The 24,857-nt window shown below is 40.3% G+C and overlaps 1 protein-coding gene across 5 annotated transcripts in view; it reads left to right on the top strand.

The window, feature by feature from the left end:
• Positions 1–24,857, top strand: part of patj (PATJ crumbs cell polarity complex component) — a 317,427-nt gene that overhangs the window by 206,886 nt on the left and 85,684 nt on the right. For all 5 annotated transcript variants that reach the window (XM_072273781.1, XM_072273782.1, XM_072273784.1 and 2 more), the window contains 3 exons: positions 1,895–2,091; positions 12,089–12,180; positions 16,573–16,642. In XM_072273781.1, coding sequence (XP_072129882.1) covers positions 1,895–2,091; positions 12,089–12,180; positions 16,573–16,642 — 359 coding nt within the window. The remainder of the gene's footprint in view (positions 1–1,894; positions 2,092–12,088; positions 12,181–16,572; positions 16,643–24,857) is intronic.

Genomic DNA, 24,857 nt, shown 5'->3' with positions numbered 1-24,857 from the left:
TGCAAGAAACTCAAGAGAGTAAATGAATGGCTGCAAATAATCCTGAACTTGTCCAGATATATTCAATTTTACTATTCTAATAATAAGCATCCATCAACAAACTAATGATGTAAATCAACAATATTGCAGACTAGCAATCCAAGCTACTATGAATTCTAATTCTTATGAGATACGTGATCAAAGCAGAAATGTAATAGAAAATTAAAGTTTTGGTTCTAGGTAGAAACTATAGATACAGATTACTGCACCGTACAGCATGCAGCTTATTTCTTGATTGCATTTCATTCAAATCTCAATTATCCCTTTCAATTTTCTGCAAGGCTTAATTTTCTAGAGTTAAATTAGTGCTTATTGAGCTGAATTAGTCTAACAGAAATATGTGTTAAGATGATAACTTGAATATTTACACTGGTGAATAGCTAACACATTGGGAAATTGTTCAGGCTTGTCAGTGAAGACTGCTAAGGTTGCAACATTAAGAAAATGAAGGGATTTGGGGCCTTATTATGTGCAGAACAAAAAGAAAAGTAACACTAGTAAATCAAAGAAAATATGGTATGGTACAATACCTTTTGTGGGAGATGGTCATTGTCTTTCACTTGTGTAACTAAAATACTACTCATCACCTGACAGTCTTGCTGAATATTGTCTCGCCTTGTTTCATACAGACGTAAGCTACTTATTTTTCTCTCTGAAGCTGAAATAGGTATTGATCACTATCTAATAATCTGTGACCATACTGAGTTTTGAATTGATGAAGGAAACAGCTGAAGATGATTAGGTCTGAGAATAACTGCAGAAGCAAAGCCTGGGCTGACACAATTGATAGGTATCAACCACAATGATTTTCCTTTGATCAAGGTCTGATTTCTGTCATTCAAGACGGAATATTCATTATGTGGAGTTTTACCAGGACTTCTTGATTCAACAATCAACCAAAAGCTGCAATGATGTCACTAACAAGAGAAAATCTGCCGATGCCGGAAATTCAAGCAACGCACACAAAATGCTGGAGGAACTTAACAGGCCAGGCAGCATCTATAGAAAAAACTACAGTCAACTTTACGGGCCAAGACCCTTCGGCAGGGCTCATCTGGAAACTGTGTTGTACAAACTGGTGGCAAAGGCATGTTCCCAGGAAGGATACACGGCTGTAGTAATGGGTCTGTGTAAGCACGTGGTTGATGAGTCGGAGAGCATCAGGAATCACAGAGGGGGAGCAGTGGGAGAGGGTTTCACTGAACACCCGTCTAAGGGAAGATTTAAAATTCTTCAGGGTAGGTATCCCTGGAAGAGACTTCGCAGTGTAGTAATCCAATCGCAAACAAGATGCTGGAAATCCAAGCAACACATACAAACTGCTGGAGGAACTAAGCAGGCCAGGCAGCAACTATAGAAGGGGTTTGGCCTGAAACGTCGGCTATACTTTTTTCTATAGATGCTGCCTGGTCTGCTGAGTTCCTCCAGTATGATGTCACTAGCAGTTATAGCATTTATTCTCATTTCATATCTGAAATGTAGCTCTTTGGTCTGTGTTTAGACCATACAGTCTGAAGCCAGGTGGTTCCAGATAGTCCCAATCTAAAAACTGCTGAGCAAGTTATTGGTAAATAAGAGCCATTCAGTAGCACTTCTGTAAGAATTTCTGTTACTGTGCTGATAACTAATGTTGGCTCATGGGGCATGAATTTTCCTTGCACTTTGTGGACAGGGCATAACTGTACAATTATATACTGCAATGCAGAGTCAGTGTTTTAATATTTTAACTTTAGCTGTATTCAATTCTCCCACCCATTTCTTGACAGCATTCCTCTATTTTCTCACCACTTCTCTATCTTCATTCTTTGCTGTTAAGATATTGTTTATGTCTTAATTTACTTTTTTTTTGCTTTAGAAAAGATAAGACAAAAATATGGAGACCTGCCAGGAGATCTACACATCTTTGAGCTTGAAAAAGACAAGAATGGTCTGGGACTCAGTCTTGCTGGCAACAAGGATAGGTCTCGGATGAGCATCTTTGTAGTAGGAATCAATCCTGAGGGTACTGCAGGGAAAGACGGGAGAATAAAGGTCGGAGATGAACTTCTGGAAGTAAGTTAATAACTTAGATAACCTAGATTGTGTGCATCCCTTTCAACATTTAGTACAGGGTTTCCTAACCTGCAGTCCATGGACCCCCTGCTTAATGGTATTGGTTTGTGGCATTAAAAAAGGTTGGGAACCCCTGATTTAGTAGAATCATCATCTACCACCTACTTTTATTGAGTACATGAAATTAAAGCTTATTGCTTTATTTTTCTTCTTAACCACTTCATGATCAGGTTTATATTTATTTAGAAAATTGAATTTTAAGCATCAATAAGCATCACTGATAATCCTGGAAATCTGAAATAAAAATTGTAAATCTTAGCAATGCCCATCATCAGTTAATGTTTCAATTTGAAGTCCTTTCTCATAAATGATGTAAATAGTTATACTTAATTAATATTTGACCTTAACTAAAAAATGCTTGATAACAAAAAAAATTATTTGAGGAATTTATTCAGAATGAAGACTGTGCACCTAACTTTCATAGTCATGCTGCTTGAAGAACTAGACAATGATGCTTTTGTCAGTTGATCACAAAAGTTCAAAAGTAAATTTATTATCAAACTACTAATGTGCCACCATATACAACCCTGAGGTTCATTTCCTCATGGGCATACACAGTAAATCCAGGAAACACAATAGAATCGATGAAAGACTGCACCCAACAGGACAGCAAAGAACCAAAGTGCAAAAGGCAACAAACTCTGCAAGTACAAAGAAATATTAATAATAAATAAATTAGCAATAAGTATTTGAGAACATGAGATGAAGAGTCCTTGAACTTGAGTTAGTTGGTTTTGTGAACAGTTCAGTGATGAGGTGAGTGAAGTTGAATGAAGTTATCCCTTCTGGTTCAAGAGCCTGATGGTTGGGGAGTAATAACTGTGCTTGAATTTAGTGGCGTGGGTCCTGAGGCACCTGTACTTTCTTCTTGAAGGCAGCAGTGAAAAGAGAGCATGGCCTGGATTGTGGGGGTCCTTGATAATAGATGCTAGTTTTCTGCAACAGCACTCCATATAGAAATGTTCAATGGTGAGGAGGGCTTTATCCGTGATGGACTGAGTTGTATCCACTACTTCCTGTAGGATTTTCCATTCAAGGGTATTGGTGTCTCCATACCAGGCTGTGATGCAGCTAGTCAATATACTCTCCACCACACATTTACAGAAGTTTGTCAAAGTTTTCGATCAGTTATCAAATCTTTGCAAACTTCTAAGGAAGTAGAGGTGCTGCCGTGCTTTCTTTGTAAAGGCACTTATGTGCTGGACCCAGGACAGATCCTCTGAAATAACACTGAGGAATTAACTGACCCTCTCCATCTGTAATCCCCTGATAAGGACTGGCTCATGGACCTCCGGTTTCTTCCTCCTGTAATCAATAATCAGCTCCTTGGTCTTGCTGACACTGCATGAGAGGTTATTATTATGGCACCACTCAGTCAGATTTTCAGTCTTCCTCCTATATGCTGATTCATCACCACTTTTGATTTGGCCAATGACAGTGGTGTCATCAGCAAACTTAAATATGCCATTGAAGCTGTGCTTAGCCTCACAGTCATAAATATAAAGTGAATAGAGCAGGGGCTAAGCACACAGCCTTGTGGTGCTTTTCTGCCGATGGAGATGGGGAGATGTTGTTACCAATCTGAACTGACTGGGGTCTGTCTGCAAGTGAGGAAATTGTGGATCCAATTACACAAGGAGATATTGAGGCCAAGGTCTTCAAGCTTATTGATTTGTTTTTGGGGATGATAGTATTGAAAGTGTGGAGAAATGTAGAAATAGAGTAGGAATAAAGATCACAAAGAAGTGTAACAGTGATACCTATGAGAGTCTAAATCTTGTGATTTTCATTGCACACTGTTAATGAATGTTCATAATGGTTCTACCTTGGTAATAGCTAAATAAACTATGAAATCTGTTCAGCAATTTCTAATGTGGAAATATCAGCTTAGGACCATTCAACTTATAAATACCCCAACAGTGACTACATACTCAAGCTAAATCATGATTGATTGATTGATATTGACGTTCACTAGGAACTACTCTAAGAATACAGATTTGGTGTGACCTATAAACCAATATGTCAATAAACTTCTCCATCTGTTATAGTTGAACCTAGATTTATTGATCTAAATATTGTTTTTAAGATTAAGATTCAATATGCTGCTCTCTCTTCAGCCTTTGAAATCAATTTCTTGTTTGTTGGCCTCATCCAATATTTGGATATTAATTTAAAAACTAATTTTAAGCTCAGAGCAGTTAGCAATACATGCTCTTTTGATATGTAGTCTGCAATCTGAGTAAATATAAATTTTAACTGGTTTGACAAGATTTATGACTCGCTAAAGTAATTACAATGAAATGTGTTCCCAGTGTAACAGATCTCATTTAATGGTGGCAGAGTAATTGGATATGGATTTTGCTGACCTGACTACTTCCATTGGCCTTTGTGAGATCTAGCATCTGAGAATAATCAAATGTTTGTCTACCATTTGTTTTTTAGTTAATGACAATGGTCTTATCTGATTGACCTTGTTTTTGGAAAAAATGAATACAAATTTATTGAAGGTCATTATAAGCTTGCAATTAATGAGAGTCTTACTTGCATTATATCCTATTCTGTAATCTGCTGTAACACTGATAAGTTCCCTCATTCCCACAGAATGCAGGGATTCTGGAGACCTCTGGCCTCCCGGATAACCACAGCTGCACCAGGTGCATTGAGCTGCAGCTCCTCAGAATGTGTTAAGGAACTGGAGCTGCAGCTTGATGACCTTGGGCTCATATGGGAGATGGAGGAAGTGATACATAGGAGCTACAGGGAGGTAGTCAACGCTAGGTTGCAGGAGGCAGGTAACTGGGTGACTGTCCGGAGAAGGAAGAGAAATGAGCAACCATTAGAGAGTACCCCTGTGACGGTTCCCCTCAATAATAAGTATACAACTTTGGCACTTTGGATACCACCGGGAGGCAGGGCTGGATAACGACCTACCAGGTGGGAGCTGCAATGACTGGGTCTCTGGCACTGAATCTGATGCTGCGGCTCAGAAGAGAACAGATGTGAAGAGAACTGCCGTGGTAATAGGAGATTCCATAGTCAGAAGTATAGAGATAAGATTCTGTGGGCATGATAGAGATATCCACATACCAGACACAGGAGGTATGTTGCCTCCCACGTGCCAGAGACAGGAGGCATGTTGCCTCCCACGTGCCAGAGACAGGAATGTCTCAGATCAGTTCCATGGTATTCTTAAGGGGAAGGGGCAGCCAGAAGAGTTGGTACATGGGTATGAGGAGGTCTTAAAGAGAGAACTTAGGGAGCAAGGTAGAAAGCTGAAAAGCAGAACCTTTAGAGTAGTAATCTCTGGGTTGCTGTCCGTGCCACGTGCCAGTGAGGGTAAGAATCGGATGATCTGGCAAATGCATGTGTGGCTGAGGAACTTTGTGCTGGGGGCAAGGGTTTAGATTTCTGGATCATTGGGATCTCCTCGGCAGAAGGTATGACCTGTACAAAGGGGATGGGTTACAACAAAACCCCAGGGGACCAATATCCTTACCGGCAGGTTTGCTAGAACTGTTCGGGAGGATTTAAATTAATTTGATGTGGGTGGTGGGAACCAGAGTGATAAGGCTGAGGATGGGGTAGTTGGTTTACAAACAGAGGCAGTGTGTAGTGAGCCTACTAGCAAGGAGAGGCTGATGATAGGGCAAAATTACAGTCAACAGGATGAGTTGAAATGTAAAAGGCAGACAAAATTGATAGGGTGATGAATACAGGACTGAAGGTGTTATATTTGGATGCATGCAGTATATAGAATAAGGTAGATGAACTTGTAGCACAATTACAGATTAACATGTATGACGTTGTGGACATCACTGAATCGTGGCTGAAAGAAGGTTATAGCTGGGAGCTTAATGTTCAAGGATATATATAACCATATAACAATTACAGCACGGAAACAGACCATCTCGGCCCTTCTAGTCCGTGCTGAACTCTTACTCTCACCTAGTCCCACTGACCTGCACTCAGCCCATAACCCTCCATTCCTTTCCTGTCCATATAGCTATCTAATTTAACTTTAAATGACAACATCGAACCTGCCTCAACCACTTCTGCTGGAAGCTTGTTCCACACAGCTACCACTCTCTGAGTAAATAAGTTTCGATATTGTATCGAAAGGACAGGCAGAAGGGGTGGGGTTCCTCTGTTGGTAAAAAATGAAATCAAATCCTTAGAAAGAGGTGACTGATAGGATCGAAAGGCATAGAATCAATGTGGATTGAGCTAAGAAACCATAAGGGTAAAAAGACTTTGATGGGAGTGATATACAGGCCTCCAAACAGTAACAAAGATGCAGTTTACAAATTACAATGGGAGATAGAAAATGCATGTCAAAAGGGCTATAGTCATGGGGGATTTCAATATGCAGGTAGTTTGGGAAAATCAGGTTGGTGCTGAATCCCAAGAGGGGAATTTTGTAAAATACCTATGAGATAGTTCTTTAAGCAGTTCATAATTGAACCCACTAGGGGATCGGCTATTCTGGATTCAGTTTTGTGCAATGAAACAGAATTGATTAGAGAGCTTAAGGTACAGGAACCTTTAAGAGACAGTTACCATATTATGATAGAATTCACCCTGCAATTTGAGAAGGAGAGCTAAAGTCAGATAAAGCTGTAATACAGTGGAGTATGTAATTTCAGGGTACTTGGAGACAGATGGGAAAATAAGCTGAAGTCAGCATGGTTTCCTTTAAGAGAAAATCTTACCTGACAAATCTGTTTGAATTCTTTGAAGAAATAACAAGCAGTATAGACAAAGGAGAATCGTTGGATGTTGTGTACTTGGATTTTCAGAAGGCATTTGACAAGTTGTCACACATGATGCTGTTTAACAAGCCCATAGCAATACAAGAAAGATACTGGCATGGATAGAACCTTAGCTGATTGGCAGGAGACAAAGTGTGGGAATAAAGGGAGCCTTTCTGGTTGTCTGCTGGTGACTAGTGGTGTTCCGCAGGTGTCTGTGTTGGGACCGCTTCGTTTTGCATTATATGTCAATAATTTGGATGACAGAATTGATGGCTCTTTTGCAGACGATATGAAGATATGTGGAGAAGTAGGGAGTGTTGTGGGAGCAGAGAGACTACAGAAGGAATTAGATTAGTTGAATGTGCGAAGAAGTGGCAGATTGAATACAGTGTCAGGAAGTGTATGGTCATTGACTTTTGTAGAAGAAATAAAAGAGTAGACTGTTTTCTAAATTGAGAGAAAATTTAAAAATCTGAGGTGCAAAGGGTCTTGGGGTCTTCATGCTGGATTCCCTAAAAATTACTTACAGGTTGAGTCACTGGTGAGGAAGACAAATGCAATGTTAGCATTCATTTTGAGAGGATTAGAATATCACAGCAAGGATGTAGTGTTAAGGCTTTTTAAGGTGCTGGTGAGGCTGCATGGAGTATTGTGAGCAGTTTTGGGCCCCTTACCTAAGAAAGTATGTGCTGACACTGGAGAGGGTTCAAAGGAGTTTCACGAAAGTGATTCTGGGATTGAAAGGCTTATTATATGAGGAGCGTTTGATGGCTCTGGGCCTGTACTCACTGGAATTCAGAAGAATGAGGGGAGATCTCATTGAAACATATCAAATAGTGAAAGGTCTGAATAGTGTAGATGTAGAGAGAATGTCTCCTATGATGGGGGAGTCAAAGACAAGAGGACAGAGCTTCAGAATAGAGGGACATCCATTTCAAATGGAGATGTGGAGGGATTTCTTTAGGCAGTAAGTGCTGGATTAGTGGAGTTCATTGCTACAGGTGACTGGAGAATAAGCCATTGGGTATACGAGGGGTGATTGATAAGTTCGTGGCCTAAGGTTCATGTTAAGTGTGTCCAGGACGGATTCCTGTCACAGTATGTGGACAGGCCGACTAGGGAGAATGCCATACTAGATCTAGTACAGTACTAGGTAATTGAACTGGGCCAGGTCACAGATCTCTCAGTGGGTGAGCATCTGGGGGACAGTGACCACCACTCACTGGCCTTTAGCATGATCATGGAAAAGGATAGAATCAGAGAGGACAGGAAAATTTTTAATTGGGGAAGGGCAAATTATGAGGCTATAAGGCTAGAACTTTCGGGTGTGAATTGGGATGATGTTTTTGCAGGGAAATGTACTATGGACATGTGGGCAATGTTTAGAGATCTCTTGCAGGATGTTAGGGATAAATTTGTCCCAGTGAGAAAGATAAAGAATGGTAGGGTGAAGGAACCATGGGTGACAAGTGAGGTGGAAAATCTAGTCAGGTGGAAGAAGGCAGCAGACATGAGGTTTAGGAAGCAAGGATCAGATGGGTCTATTGAGGAATATAGGGAAGCAAGAAAGGAGCTTAAGAAGGGACTGAGAAGAGCAAGAAGGAGGCATGAGAAGGCCATGGCGAGTAGGGTAAAGGAAAACCCCAAGGCAGTCTTGAATTATGTGAAGAACAAAAGGATGACAGGAGTGAAGGTAGGACCGATTAGAGATAAAGGTGGGAAGATGTGCCTGGAGGCTGTGGAAGTGAGTGAGGTTCTCAGTGAACACTTCTGTTCGGTATGCACCAATGAGAGGGAACTTGATGATGGTGAGGACAATATGAGTGAGATTGATGTTCTGGAGCATGTTGATATTAAGGGAGAGGAGGTGTTGGAGTTGTTAAAATGCATTAGGACGGATAAGTCCCCGGGGCCTGACGGAATATTCCCCTGGCTGCTCCACGAGGCGAGGGAAGAGATTGCTGAGCCTCTGGCTAGGATCTTTATGTCCTTGTTGTCCACGGGAATGGTACCGGAGGATTGGAGGGAGGCGAATGTTGTCCCCTTGTTCAAAAAAGGTAGTAGGGATAGTCCAGGTAATTATAGACCAGTGAGCCTTACGTCTGTGGTGGGAAAGCTGAAAAGATTCTTAGAGATAGGATCTCTGGGCATTTAGAGAATCATGGTCTGATCAGGGACAGTCAGCATGGCTTTGTGAAGGGCAGATCATGTCTAACAAGCCTGATAGAGTTCTTTGAGGAGGTGACCAGGCATATAAATGAGGGTAGTACATTGGGTGTGATCTATATGGATTTTAGTAAGGCATTTGACAAGGTTCCACATGGCAGGCTTAGGCAGAAGGCATGGGATCCAGGGAAGTTTGGCCAGGTAGATTCAGAATTGGCTTGCCTGCAGAAGGCAGAGGGTGGTGGTGGAAGGAGTACGTTCAGATTGGAGGATTGTGACTAGTGGTGTCCCACAAGGATCAGTTCTGGGACCTCTACTTTTCGTGATTTTTATTAACGACCTGGATGTGGGGGTAGAAGGGTGGGTTGGCAAGTTTGCAGACAACGCAAAGGTTGGTGGTGTTGTAGATACTGTAGAGGATTGTCAAGGATTGCAGAGAGACATTGATAGGATGCAGAAGTGGGCTGAGAAGTGGCAGATGGAGTTCAACCCAGAGAAGTGTGAGGTGGTACACTTTGGAAGGACAAACTCCAAGGCAGAGTACAAAGTAAATGGCAGGATACTTGGTAGTGTGGAGGAGCAGAGGGATCTCGGGGTACATGTCCACAGATCCCTGGAAGTTGCCTCACAGGTGGATAGGGTAGTTAAGGAAGCTTATGGGGTGTTAGCTTTCATAAGTCGAGGGGTAGAGTTTAAGAGTCGCAATGTAATGATGCAGCTCTATAAAACTCTGGTTAGGCCACAGTTGGAGTACTGTGTCCAGTTCTGGTTGCTTCACTATAGGAAGGATGTGGAAGCATTGGAAAGGGTACAGGGGAGATTTACCAGGATGCTGCCTGGTTTAGAGAATATGGATTATGGTCAGAGATTAAGGGAGCTAGGGCTTCACTCTTTGGAGAGAAGGAGGATGAGAGGAGACATGATAGAGGTGTACAAGATATTAAGAGGAATAGATAGAGTGGATAGCCAGCGCCTCTTCCCCAGGGCACCATCGCTCAATACAAGAGGACATGGCTTTAAGGTAAGGGGTGGGAAGTTCAAGGGGGATATTCGAGGAAGGTTTTTTACTCAGAGAGTGGAATGCACTGCCTGAGTCAGTGGTGGAGGCAGATACACTAGTGAAGTTTAAGAGACTACTAGACAGGTATATGGAGGAATTTCAGGTGGGGGCTTATATGGGAGGCAGGGTTTGAGGGTTGGCACAACATTGTGGGCCGAAGGGCCTGTACTGTGCTGTACTATTCTATGTTCTAAGGTAGAAGGAGTCAATTTTAGAAAACCTAGCACATTTATTTTTCCTACATTTACACACCTAGTCCAGCGGTCGTGGAGCATATGGATCCCTTCTTTGTAGAAGTTGGCGTCTTGGGCCTCCAGAAAGTGATCCACAGCAGGGGTGATTGATAACTTCGTGGCCTAAGGTTAGAAGGTGATGAGTTATTAACTTCAAACTTTCTGCATTTTCACTCAAAGAGTTCAGCTGCACGTGCATGTAACAAGAGCTGTATAACTCATCTCCTTCTACCTTAGGCCACAAACTTATCAATGACCCCTGCTGTGGACCACTTCTACAAAGAAGGGATCCATATGCTCCATGACTGCAGGACTAAGTGTGTACATGTAGGAGGGGAACTATGTTGAAAAATAAATGTGCTAGGTTTTCTAAAATTGACTCCTCCTACCTTAGGCCACGAACTTATCAATCACCCCTCGTATTTAAGGCAGAGGTTGATTAATCCTTGATTAGTCAGGGCATGAAGGGACATGGGAGAAAGCAGGTGATTGGGGCTGAGAAGGGTACTAATCAGCCATGATGAAATGGCAGAGCATACTCGATGGACCAAATGGCATAATTCTGCTTCTATATCTTATGGTCTAACAATATCAGTGTTGTACTGGAGCTGGTTTGTATTTCTCACCTGCCTGCATGTATCTGGGTTGACTGCAAATGGCTGATCTCTCCAACCTTCCACATCAGCAGAAGTTTGGTGTGCCCTCAGGGACAAGCAGCCCTTCTGAGGTACACTTCTAAATCTGCTGCATAAAAAGCCTTGATAAATTCTGACTGGGCAAAACTGGGAAATACCAAACTTTACCTTCTGTGAAAACCTGTCAGAATTTTTAAAGCAATTTTGAACATCTGATATTCAGGGCTATTAAAAATTACTAAAATTATAGTGAATAAAAGGATATCAAAGCAAAGTTAATTAGAACATAAAATGTTAACAAATAGTAAAGGAGAATATTGTTTGAAATCAAAATGCCTTCATTCTCCTGACCGATAATCCCCATTGCACTGAATTAGCATTCCAATCTTAAGTCCTTGCAAAACTAGAACAGATGGAAGTTACCTTTGTCTCTAAGAGACAGGATTTAATAAGACAGTCTACTCGAAGTAGAGGATTTTGAGCAGAAAATAGATTATTACAAAGTAGAAGATTATGTTAATCTGCACTTCAACCTGTGAGAAGGATGGAGTTTACTGGTGAATGTCAGTGTTAGAAATTGAGGCATCCAGTAGAATATCACAAAGGTAAGTATTCTTGGGTTCAGGATATTAGGGCCTAGGCCTCATAAGCTCAAAATTGATGTTGGGGAGAATGTGTAAATGGTTGAACAGCATTAGAGAAGGATGCCAGAAAAATTAAAGTTAATAATTCGATTTGACTGGTAGGGTCTTCATCCAGCATAGCCATTCCAAGAACAACATGGTTCAAGTTCCAAAGCAAAGCACTGAGAGACCAGTGCATGGGGAACAAAGTTACCCTATACTCCTCGATACACCAACTTTGTAAGTGCCACAAGGATGACTTGTACCTAGTATTGTGTGGTTGAAGTGATTGGTAGGCACAGTGTGATCCAGAAATATATTAAGCCTCTGTGTTCAGTGGCTTTCTGATGCCATAGATATATAATTGTATAACTAGAAAGCTGTTGAAGTTCCTTTGTCTCCTAATTAATTTTTGTAACTTGTGAAGTATTGTTCATAATTATAGTTCATTGCATGCTTGATTTTTCAGATCAACAGCCAGATACTTTATGGGAGAAGCCATCAAAATGCATCAGCAATAATAAAGAATGCTCCAACAAATGTCAAGATAGTTTTGATAAGGTAGTTGCATTTCTGTCCTTAACTAAATCAAAATCGACTAAACTGGAATTGCTTCCTAGTTAACAACAGCGTTGCAACTTATTATCAGGGACTGTCAAGCAATTATACATTGATCAAATTATTTGATAGCAAAACCATTGATGGGGGCATTAAGATTTGCTGTGTTAAAGGCACCACAGATTGTTGTTCTTGTAGTTATATAAAAATTGCTTCCATTAGTTTTCCCAAAAAATTTAACTTCGTAAGTACAAATTTAAGCATGACCAGTGGCAAAAACAGACCTCTAATCAATACTTGACGGCTGATTGATTCATAGAATCTTGTCTATTCAGCAATTCTTGATTTTGATTTCAGTACTGTCACATTGAAACAATTGAAAAAGATTTATTATTATAGTAATAATCCTAGACAAAGAAGCAGTATGATTGCAAGACTAATAAATTGCGTACAAGACCCACTCGTGTGATCTGGCCATGCACAAGGAGCCAAAACCCCGATAGTCTTTGATAGTTGCCAAAACCGGGTCCAGGGCTTTTTATAATTTTATTATTAATATTTTAATATTGATTGTGGTATTTTTAAATTATTCTAGTATTCAAAGATGTAAACAAAATATTAAAATTGAAAGAATTCATTGAAACTAAGATTTATAATGTATCTAAATGCATCTGAGATAAATTAATAAAAAAGCTTAAAATTAAGAAATTTTAAAGAAATTACTTATTTTCCACATTGCCTCCTAATCCTCACTCCTACTGTCTGCCTGAGATCAGTGCAGCCTCAAATGTGACATAGGATCCCAAAAGGACCCAGTAAGACTGTTTTCTGCTGCTTGATTCTGCAGAACTGTTTTCCAAATCAAGCTAGTAACTGCTGGGCTTCCACATTTTACTGTGTAGACTTTAGGCTTTATTTCATTCATAAAGTCGAATACAGAATTTCCAATTTAATTGCCAGCAGCATCAGATCTAGTTCCTCTATACTCTCTCTGTTCTACAGCCTTCTCTAGAGCCCTGCCTTTTAAGTCAGAGCTCTCTAGAGCTTTGGCTTAACTTTTCAAAATGCAATGCTTCACACTTCCTGAGTTAAATTCCATCTGCCCTTCCTTGGACAGCATTCCCAATTGTTCCAGATACTGTTATATTTTTAAATAACCGTCACTGTCCATCACACTACTAATTTTGTTGTCATCCACAAATTTATTAACTATATTCTCATCCAAGTCATTAACGTAGATGATGAACAAACAGTGGATCAGGCAATAATTACTGAAGCACACTGCTGGTCACAAGTCTTGAATCCGGAAAATAACTCTCCACTCTCACTCTCTGACTCCTTCCACTAAGCTAATTTTGCATCCAGTTGGTTAGTTCACATGGATCCCATGTGATATAACTTTCCGAACCAGCCTGCTTTGCAAAACTTCATTAACATCTGCCAACTTAACCTTGTCAATCCTCTTAACCACCTTTTCAGTACGAGGCAGCCCCCTTGATTGGTAGCCCTTCCACAAGCATCCAATCCCTCCACCATTGACGAACAGTTGCGGCAGTGTGTACTATCTACAAGATGCACTGCAAGAACACACCAAAGTTCCTAAGGCAGCACCTTCCAGACCCACGACCACTACCACCTAGGATGAGAACAGCAGATAGCTGGGAGCACCACCACTTGGAAATCCCCCTCTGAGTTATTCATCACCTTGACTTGGAAACATTTTGCCATTCCTTCATTGTCGCTGGGTCAAAATCATGGAATTCCCTCCCTAACAGCAGTGTGGGTGCACCTACACCTCAGGGACTGCAGCAGTTCAGGAAGGCAGCTCATCACCACCTTCTCAAGGGCAACTAGGAAGGGGCAATAAATGCAGGCTTAGCTAGCGACGCCCACATCCCCTAAATGAATAAATAAAAATTTCCTGAGAATCAATTGCCCAGCACAAAGACATGCGGACAATCCTAATCTGTCTTGCCTTTCTCAATGCAGGTAATCCATTTCCTCAGAATCTCATCCAGTAACTTTCCAGCAACTTAGATTCACTGCCCTGTAGCTTACCGGCTAGTCTTTGCAGTCCTTCTTAAATAAACATCTTCAAGGAGTGGTGCCTGAGAAAGGTGGTGTCCATCATAAAGGATCCCCACACCCAGGACCTTCCATGCTTCTTCCTCTCTGCCATCCGATTTCTAAATGGACATTGAGCCCATGAACACTACCTCAGTACTTTCCTTATTTCTGTTTTCTTTTGCACTGCTTATTTTAACTTAACTATTTAATAGACATATCAGAATCTGAATCAGGTTTATTATCTCCGGCATGTGACATGAAGTTTGTTAACTTAGCAGCAATAGATAATATAGAAGAGGAAAAAAAATGATAAATAACTAAATCAATTACAGTATACGCATATTGAATAGATTAAAAAATGTGCAAAATTCTGAAATACTGTATATTTTAAAGAAGTGAGATAGTGTCCAAGGGTTCAAAGTCCATTTACGAATCGGATGGCAGAGGGGAAGCAGCTGTTCCTGAATTGCTTACAACCCTCCGCAGCTTCTTTTGGTCCTATGCAGTAGGTCCACTACCCCCCCCCCGCCCCCCATACAGTGATGCAGCCTGTCCGAATGCACTCCACAGTACATCTATAGAAGTTTTTGAGTGTATTTGTTGACATGCCAAGTCTCTTCAAACTCCTATTGAAGTATAGCCGCTGTCTTGCTTTCTTTATAACTACGTCAGAGTGTTGGGACCAGGTTAGATCCTCAGAGATCTTGACACCCAGGAACTTGAAACTGCTCACTCTCTCCACTTCTGATCCCTTTATGAGGATTGGTATGTGTTCCTTCATCTCACCCTTCCTGAAGTCCACAATCAGCTCTTTCGTCTTACTGATGTTGAGTGCCAGGTTGTTGCTGCGGCACCACTCCACTAGTTGGCATATCTCATTCCTGTACGCCCTCTCGCCACCACCTGAGATTCTACCAACAATGGTTGTATTGTCAGCAATTTATAGATGGTATTTCAGCTCTGCCTAGCCAAGCAGTCACGTGCATATAGAGAGCCATTGAGACTGCATTTGCCATTGACCTAATTGTGGCAATAGGCAAATTGCAATGGGTCCAGGTCTTTGCTGAGGCAGGAGTTTACATCAAAGGATTACATCAGAAGATATTAAAAAAACTTTATTCATTAAAATAGTTTTGAAGATTTAAGTATATGCATTATGAAGTTATACCATATTGAATTTGGGAATAACAAAAACAATGTCATGTTTTAATTTCTAAGGTACTTAAGAAGAATGCATTTTGTTGCTTGAATAGTTATCTATTGAATGTATGACTGAAAAGGCTGTATCGCATGTCAAGCTTCCTTTGTTTACTGAACAACATATTGTCCAAAATATTCAAGATTTTCAGTATCCCAAACATTTTGGAAAAACAGATGAATGCATTTATCATTTCAGTATTTTGCTTTGAGTAGTTTGATAGTTTTTTGAAATTTGGTAGTTGTTTTTGTTGTTCAGTATGCTGAAATACATACAGTAACCAACGTATCAAGTTTGGGAAGAACTGATGGTACTTAATGACACAGCTGACTCGAAAGGATGTTGGCAGGGTGGACTGTATAGGGTGAACCAGGAGTATGGATGTACAGAGTGAAGGGGAAGCTGATGGAGGACTACACAACAGTGATGATGATGATCAGGCCTGAGTTGACGACATCGTCATCATCATCATAATACACAACAGAAATCAGCCTTAACATGAAGCAGGCAAGGCCAGGTGACTGGAAGTGGATGAAGAAATCTGCAGATGTGCAAAAGAAGTGGGATGACCTTGAGTGAACTTGGCAAACTCAGCACATTCTAGGCAGGGCAACTGAAATGGACCTAGAAGGAAGATAGCAGGGTGGAGCTCAAGCGGATCTGAAAGGGATATAGCATGTTGAGTTCCAGCGGACTTGAAAGGGAGAATAGAGGGTGGAGGCCAGAGGACCTGAAAGGGTGACGGCACAGTTGTCTGTGTAGGGTGGACACGCAAGATAGGTAGGGGCACAGCAGATCACAAGTGGTGATTCTATGATGGGGGACTGGGCAAGCAAGATCTGGTTCAATTTTCACACATCTATATTTTTAGCTTAAATGTATGCTGTCAGTTTTTAATGGATTTTAGTTTCGCTATAAATATTAGAACATGCCAAAAAATTGATGGATACCTTTAGCGTTGGCTAGATCTTATATTAAATCTCATATCTGCAAGTTTTTGAGTGTGATCAACCATTCAATTTTTTATTTGGATGTATCAAATTGGGCTCTGCACCTGCTCAACCAAATACTCATAACTTAGATGTTAAGATTATTTATTTTAACTGTAATAATTATATTCCTTAATGCAGGAATGAAGATGCTGTTAATCAAATGGCTGTTACCCCTTATCCTTTACCACCACATCTCCTTTCTAGTGAGGTAAGAATCTAGATCTGATCATTGTTCATTCTATTATGTTGCTTTTTTGATGACACAAAAAGCTATGAACTACATATACAAGACAACTATTATAGTAAGAGTTTGATGCTCTATTTTAAAGCTAAATAAATGCATTCTTTATTATTTTAAAGAGCTAAATAAAATATCCCCCAAAATACTTTATTTCAAAGTAAAAAACCCTCATTTTTCCAGCCTACCAGGTATTAAAATAGCTGACGCACCAAACATTTTCTTGTCTGTTCCACTCAAGTTGATGATAGTTAATACCCCTTCATATCACCAGTACTAATATCCAACAACTTTTGCTTTTAATAATTAGGTTCAATGAAACTTTCAACATTTATTGCTTCAATATTGTAAAAGAAATCCCCAAAAAATACTGAATTCTGTGTCGCTAGCAAAGGAACTGAAATATTATGCAGTTTATTTGAAAGGGCTTGATTCTTGGAGGATACAGTACCTCTAGAATTCAGAACCAGTGTAAGTGTAGGTTTTTATTATGCTGGAAACAATCAATGAGAATATCTCTTGAAAAATCTGTAGCAAAATATTTTTCGTTCTTTATGTCCTATAGACCCAATCAATTTTCCTGCAAAAATATATTAGAAATGTATGCATTTTTAGAAAGAGGATGTTTATTGCTGTTAGCTGTGCAATAAAAACAAAGCTGTGTACAAAGTTTTAAAGTATCTTGTAGAAAACAATGAAATCAAAAAGTTCATTTTATATATTTGTTGTAAAGATGTATACCCACAATACTGATAGGGAAGAATTACACTTGGATCCAGCAGCAGTGAAGAACTGCAATATAGAGTATTTCCTTGAAAGTAACTTCCAACTAGCAGTGTTTCCATGCTTTTTCAAGCTGGTAGTTGTTGTGGATTTGTAAGGCGCTCTCTAGCTTGTCTTGGTGAGTTTCTGTGGTACATTCTATAGATGATACAAACGACTGTTACTGTGCAGCAGAGGTAGAGTGAATGAATAGTTGTGGATAGGATGCCTGTCAAGCGCAAGGTTATGCCTGGACTGTGTTGAGTTTCTTGAGAGTTTTTGAGGCTGCACTCATCCAGGCAAATGGAGGGTATTCCATCCGTGTAGATGGTGAATTGATTTTTTTATTGTCACATGCACTAAGGTACAGTAAAAAAGTTGGTTTTGCTTGCCATCCGTACAGATCATTTCATCACATCAGTGCATTGTGGTAGTAAAAGGAAAAAAACATCGCAGAATGCAAAATAAGGTGTTGAAGTTAGAGAGAAAGTGCGTTGCTCTGAGGAAAGAGATTGTGAGGTCAAGATTTGATCTTACTATAATCTTGAAGATGGTGGACACTCTGAGGATTTAGGAAGTAAGTTACTCACTGTAGAATTCCTAGCCTCTGAGTTGCATTGTAACCACATTGTGTACAAGAACACAAGACATAGGAGCAGAATTACGCCATTCAGCCCGTCGAGTCTGCTCTGCCATTCCATCATGGTTGATCCCAGATCCCACTCAATCCCATACACCTGCCTTCTCACTATCTCCTTTGGTGCCCTGACAGATCAGGAAATGATCAACTTCCGTCTTAAATATACGTACAGACTTGGCCTTCACTGCAGTCTCTGACAAAGCATTCCACAGACTCACTACTCTCTGGCTAAAAAAATTCCTCCTTACTTCTGTTCTGGTATGTGGTGGGGGCTACCACACAGGACCAAAAGAAGCTGCAGAGGGTTGTAAACTTAACTGGCTGCATCTTGGGTACTAGCCTACAAAGTACCCAGGACATCTTCAGGGAGTGGTGTCTCAGAAAGGAAGCGTCCATTATTAAGGACCTCCAGCACCCTGGGGATGCCCTTTTCTCACTGTTACCATCAGATAGGAGGTACAGAAACCTGAAGACACACACTCAGTGATTCAGGAACAGCTCCTTCGCCTCTGCCATCTGATTCCTAAATGGACATTGAACCCTTGGACACTACCTCACTTTTTAAATGTATATTATTTTTGCATGATTTTTAATCTATTCAATATATGTATACTGTAGTTGATTTATTTATTTATTATTATTATTATTTTATATTTTTTTTCCTCTATGTTATTGAACTGGTTCTGATTCTCTTCTAAAATGTCTCCCCTCAGTTTTGAGGTAGTGCCCTCTAGTTCTGGATATCTTCACCATAGGAACCACCCTCTCCACATCCACCCTATCTAGTCCTTTCAATACTAGGTAGGATTCAATGGGATCCCTGAGTACAGGCCCAAAGCTGCCAAACACTCCTTATATGGTAACCCCTTCACTCCTGGAATTATCCTTGTGAACATCCGCTGCACTGTCTCCAAAACTGTTGACAATACTCCAAGTGCAGCCTGACTAGTGTCTTATAAAGGTTCAGCATTATCGCCTTGCTTTTATATTCTATTCCCCTTGAGATGAATACCAACATTGCATTTGCCTTCTTTACCACAGACTCAACCTGTGAATTAAACTTCTGGGAGTCTTGCACGAGGACTCCCAAGACCCTTTGATGTTTGAACCTTTTTCCCTATTTAAATAATAGTTCACACTATTGTTCTTTTTAACAAAATGCATTATCATAGCTTTCCCAACACTGCATTGCATCTGCCACTTTTGTGCCCTTTCTTCCGATTTTAAGTCCTCCTGCAATCACATTGTTTTCTCAGCACCACTTACCTCTCTACCTATCTTCATATCATCAGCAAACTTTGCCACAAAGCCATCAATTCCATTATCTAAATCATTCATAAACAATGTGAAAAGCAGCAGTCCCAAAACTGACCTCTGAGGAACACCACTAGTCACTGGCAGCCAACCAAAAATGGCTCATTTTATTTCAGCTCGCTGCCTCCTACCTGTCAGCCATTCCGCTATCCATGCCAATATCTTTCCTGCAATGCCTTGGGATTTTATCTTGTTAAGCAGCCTCATATGTGGCACCTTATCAAATGCTTTCTAGAAATCCAAGTTAATGACATCCACTGCCTCTCCTTTGTCCACCCTGCTTGTTACTTCCTCGAAGAACACTAACAGTTTTGTCAGGCAAGATTTCCCTTTACAGAAACTATGCTGACTTTGACTTACTCTATCCATTAGTCTCCAAGTACCTCGAAATCTCATCCTTAATAATAGACTCCCAACACTGAGGTTAGGCTAACTGGCCTATAATTTCCTTTCTTTTGCCTTCCTCCCTTCTTAAGGAGTGGAGTGAGATTTGAAATCTTCCAGTCCTCTGGGACCATGCCAGAATCAAGTGATACTTGAAAGATCATGACCAATGCATCTGTTATCTCTTCAGCAACCCCTCTCAGGACTCTGGGATGCAGTCCATTTGGTCCAGGAGACTTATCCACCTTAAGACCTTTGAGTTTCCCTTGCACGTTTTCCTTTATAATAACAATGGCACTCACTCTTGCTCCCTGACACTCATGGACCTTTGGCCCACTGCTAGTGTCTTCCACAGTAAAGACTGAAGGAAAGTACTTATTAAGTTCATCTGCCATTTCTTTGTTCCCCCATTATTACCTCACCAGCATCATTTTCCAGTGGTCCAATATCAACTCTCACCTCCCATTTACTGTTTACGTAACTGAAAAAAAACTTTTGGTATCCTGCTTTATATTATTGGCAGTCTGCCCTTATATTTCATTTTTCCCCTTCATATAGCTGTTTTAGTTGCCTTATGTTGGATTTTAAAAACATCCTAATCATCCAACTTCCCACTTACTTTTGCTACCTTATATGCCATTTCCTTGGTTTTTATGCAGTCAGCAAATTTGTCTTGGATTTATTTCATAATTTACTGGCATAATTTACATATTACTATTTAACTATATTATGGTTCTATTACTATTATTTATGGAGCAACTGTAACGAAAACCAATTTCCCCCAGGATTAATAAAGTATGACTATGACTAGATGACACCAAGATTGGGGGTGTAGTGGACAGCGAGGAAACTATCAAAGCTTGCAGCAGAATCTAAACCTGCTGGACAAATCTGCTGAAAAATGGCACTTGTCAGGTGTTCTCCTTTGGGAGGATCAACCAGGCTTGTCTAAAACAACGACACTGAGGAGTGTGGTAGAACAAACAATCTAGGAATACTGGTCCGTACTTCATTGAAAGTGGTGTCACAGCTGGATAGGGTCATTAAGAAAGCTTTTGGCATATTGGCCTTCATAGATCAAAGTACTGAGTACAGGAGATGAGATGTTATTTTGAAGTTGTAAAAGACATTGGTGAGGCCTAAATTGTGTATTATGTGGAGTTTTGGTCACCTGCCTACAGATAAGATGTAAATAAACTGGAGAATGTACAGAGTATTTACAAGAATGTTGCTGGGGCTGGACAACCTGAGTTCCAAGGAAAGACTCAAAGGTTGGAACTTTATTCTCTGGGATGTACTAGATTGAGGGGAGATATGATAGAGATATACAAAATTATGAGGGTAAACATATGCAGATATTTTCCACTAAGGTTAGTGAGACTACAACTAGAGGTCATGGGTTAAGGGTGAAAGGTGAAATGTTTAAGGGGACCATGAGGGGAAATTCTTCACTCAGACGATGGTGAGAGTGTGGAACAAGCTGCCAGAGCAAGTGATGGAAGCAATTTTGATATCAATGTTTAAGAGAAGTTTGGATGGGTACATGGATGGGAGGGGTAAGGAGGGCTATGGTCCAGGTGCAGGTCGATGTGACTAGGCAGTTTAAATGGTTTGGCATGGACTGGATGGGGAAAGGGCCTGTGTTTGCACTGTAGTTTTCTATGACTCTGTGACAATAACCACTGATAGTCAGTATTCAAAATTGTTTAGGTTTCAGTGTTGAATACAATCTGTGAAATGATCATTCACAGCTTTGAGGTGCAAACTTGCTATCTTTTGTGTACAGAAATATTTCTGGAGTCTTAACTGTCCAATTCCTACCGTATACAAGCTTGTTCTAGATTCTTAAGCTCAAAAGAATATGAGCTAAACCTTTGTGTGTGTTGGTTATTTATGAAATGAGAATGTATTGAAAATCAAACAAAATATAATAACTTAACCTAAAAGTACTGCAGATACTGAAACTTAGACAAAAAAAAAGATAATGCTGAAAATAATCAATAGGTCAGCCGTATCTGAGGGGAGAGAAACAGATGCTTTATTTCAGGTGCTTTATCAATGAAGAAGAAAAAAACTGATAACACACTAAAACATGGCGGACATAAATTTATAGGCTAGATTTTTTTGAGATCTGCTAGCAATTTCACGTATAATTCTTGGCATATCCCAACATAATTGTAAGAACATTTGGAATTCCCTTTTAAGTATGCAGTAACAGGGAAGTCCTGAACTTCTTCCCTGCTGTTTCTTTGTCTGTGCTCCAGAAATGGTACCAGTGTCACACAGTTTCCAGTAAGAATTGGACTGCAATCTGCTAGGCATTGTCAGTCAGGTCAAAGTTTCTCCTGGGAGATCTATTCCAGGTGAAGTGAGAACCTAGCAGATATACTGTAGGGCCAGTAGCCACAGCTGCTCACAGAAAATTCTGGGGCAATATTTCTCAATTATAAAAAGTAATGTGCAAATTATTTTTAAAAATATGAGCTGACCTCTAGAACCCAGCATTACAGTCTTTAAAACACATACAAATTCTTTTCGCCTTTGTCAGAATCAAAAATAAGAGCAAGAGAACCTTTTGAGACTATTCTCCTTTCTAACAATAAAATTGTGGCTCTTTCAATGTTCTTGAAAGGGCCCGTCATTTTGCTACGTCAAGACTGTTCTTGACATTGCAAAACTCAGAAGGCATCAATGCATTGTCTGCGCACAAAATTCTCCTTTAAACTTTTCCCCTTTCTTTCTGAGAAGTATAATGCTGTTTCTCATTGGGTCAAATTTCTAGAGCACCCTACCCAATAACATGAACCTTAGTGGTTTAAGAAGATAGCGCAAGCATCCAAAGGCTCACTAAGGATAAGCAACAAGTACTGACTTAATTACCATTGTGATTCAATCTCACCAGACAACATTCTACCCTTAGTTCCTTCAAGTAAGTTATTGATATCTGCATAGTCTTATCCTTTTGAAAACTATTGGATAGGATTCTTAGAGACAAGATATGCAACCATCTGAAGAATTATAGGCTGATTAGGGATAGTCAGCTTTGTGAGGGGCAAGTCATGCCTGAAAAGCCTGATTGAATTCTTCAAGAAAATGGTAAAATGTATCGATGAAGGCTGTCTATGGCATAGTGGATGATGTACAAACGTATATGGATTTTAGTATGACATTTGACAAGCTTCCCTATATTAGGCTCATCAGAAAGTCAGAAGGTATAGGATCCAGGGAAGCGATTGTGTTGATTTAGAATTGGCTTACACACAGGAAGTAGAGAATAGTAGTAGATTTGGAGGGTATTTTGCCTGGAGATCGGTGACCAGTGGTGTTCCATAGGGATTTGTTCTGGGACCCCTATTCTTTGTGAGTATCAGAATTGACTTTGATGAGGAAGTGAAAAGATGGGTTAGTAAGTTTGCAAATGACATGAAGGTTGATGGTGTTGTGGATTGTGTAGAAGGTTGTAGTAAGTTATAACAAGATATTGACAGTATACAGAATGGCTGAGAAATGGCAGATGGAGTTCAATCCAGAAAAGTGTTAAGCAGATACAATAGTGTATTTTAAGAGACTCTTAGACTCTTACATGGAGCTTAGAAAAATAGAGGGCTCTGCGGTAGGGTAATTGTAGGCAGTTTCTAGAGTAGGTTATATGGTTGACTCAACACTGTGGGCCAAAGGGCCTGTAATGTGCTGTAAATTTCTATGTTCTATGCTCTATGATTCAGTTTGGAAGGTCGAACTTGAAGGCAGACAATTAAATGACAATTTAATGACAATTTTCTTAAGTGTGTCCAGGATGCTGCTTGGATTAGAAAGCATGTCTTTTTGAAATACCTTTTCCCAGAGAAGAAATGGCAAATACAAGGGGGCATAACTTTAAGGAGTTGGGAGGAGAAGATGGGGGGGAGGTCAGAAGCAGTTTTTTACATAGAGGCTGGTAGGTGTGTTGAACATGCTGCCAGAGGTGGTGGTAGAGGCAGATACATTAAGGACAGTTAAATAGGCTCATGGATGAAATAATTTTTTTGCATAATTCTATTAAAACACTGTAAGAGAGGCATTATGTTATGTACCGTGTAGTCGCAGATCTTTTATCTCGACTGCTTTGGTTAAAGTATTGTTAAACAGACCTTGCACCCCTACAGTTGATGGGTACAATTATTCCACACAAAATTGAGTTTAGGCAGCATTAATTTACTTCCTTTTGTGATTAGGTTAGATTACTGCCCATTATGCTGCTGGCACTTAGGGTAGCAATGAAAGTCCTCCGCCTCTCATAGTGTTCAGGGCTTCCTTCATCATGTCAGTAGCTTTCTCTCTATTTTCACTACTGTCAGTCATGCAAGTCCTGAGTGGAGACCAGGGATACTATTGCACTCAAATGTAAAAGGATTCTTCATTGCTGTTTCCGTAACAATTTTGTTTGACCAGTCAGGGTTGTTAGCCCTGATCCAAACCCCCGAATCTGGAGGACTGGTGGACCACTCTTAGTCTGGCCTCTACCCTTTGACCTGTTTGGCATGGCTGATCCTACCAAGAGCCAAAGCGTAAAGCCCTGACTCCACCCAACATAGCTCTCCGGGTCATTGAGGCATGCAAGCCTCCAAACCATGACAAGGTTGTAGCCGTTGGAGGTTCCTTTTGTGAAATGGCCTTGTAATCAAAGCTAATGCTGGTTTGATTTGTATTGATTAGAAACCTCAAGCAGACGGCTACCTGAGACAGAAGGGTTAGATTGATTTTGGAGTGAGTTGGCATAACGTTGCGAGCTGAAGGGCTTGTACTGTGCTCTACTGTCAAATGTTCTATGTTCTAGTGGAGTGTCAGTTAACTATGTCAATGTTATCATCAAAATTAGGTGTGGTTCAAACTCCCTATCAGTATTAATGAGAATTAGATTTCAGAACTTGGTAGTTCTGCCAGTAAGCTCTGTGACCTAGTTAATGACAGGAGATTGGCAATGCACAGTTCTTAGGAGACAGGTGAGGGATGACACTTCTATCTTTTTCTTTTTATTCTATAATTTTGTCTCAAGGAAAGTAATGCAAGTTTACATTTGAGGGAATTTAGCAAGTTTTGTTTTTT

This window comes from Mobula birostris, chromosome 12, assembly GCF_030028105.1.
Source record: "Mobula birostris isolate sMobBir1 chromosome 12, sMobBir1.hap1, whole genome shotgun sequence".
NCBI lineage: Eukaryota > Metazoa > Chordata > Chondrichthyes > Myliobatiformes > Myliobatidae > Mobula > Mobula birostris.
The sequence above is the reverse complement of the archived record's forward strand: the minus strand, read 5'-3'. Positions and strand labels throughout refer to the sequence as shown.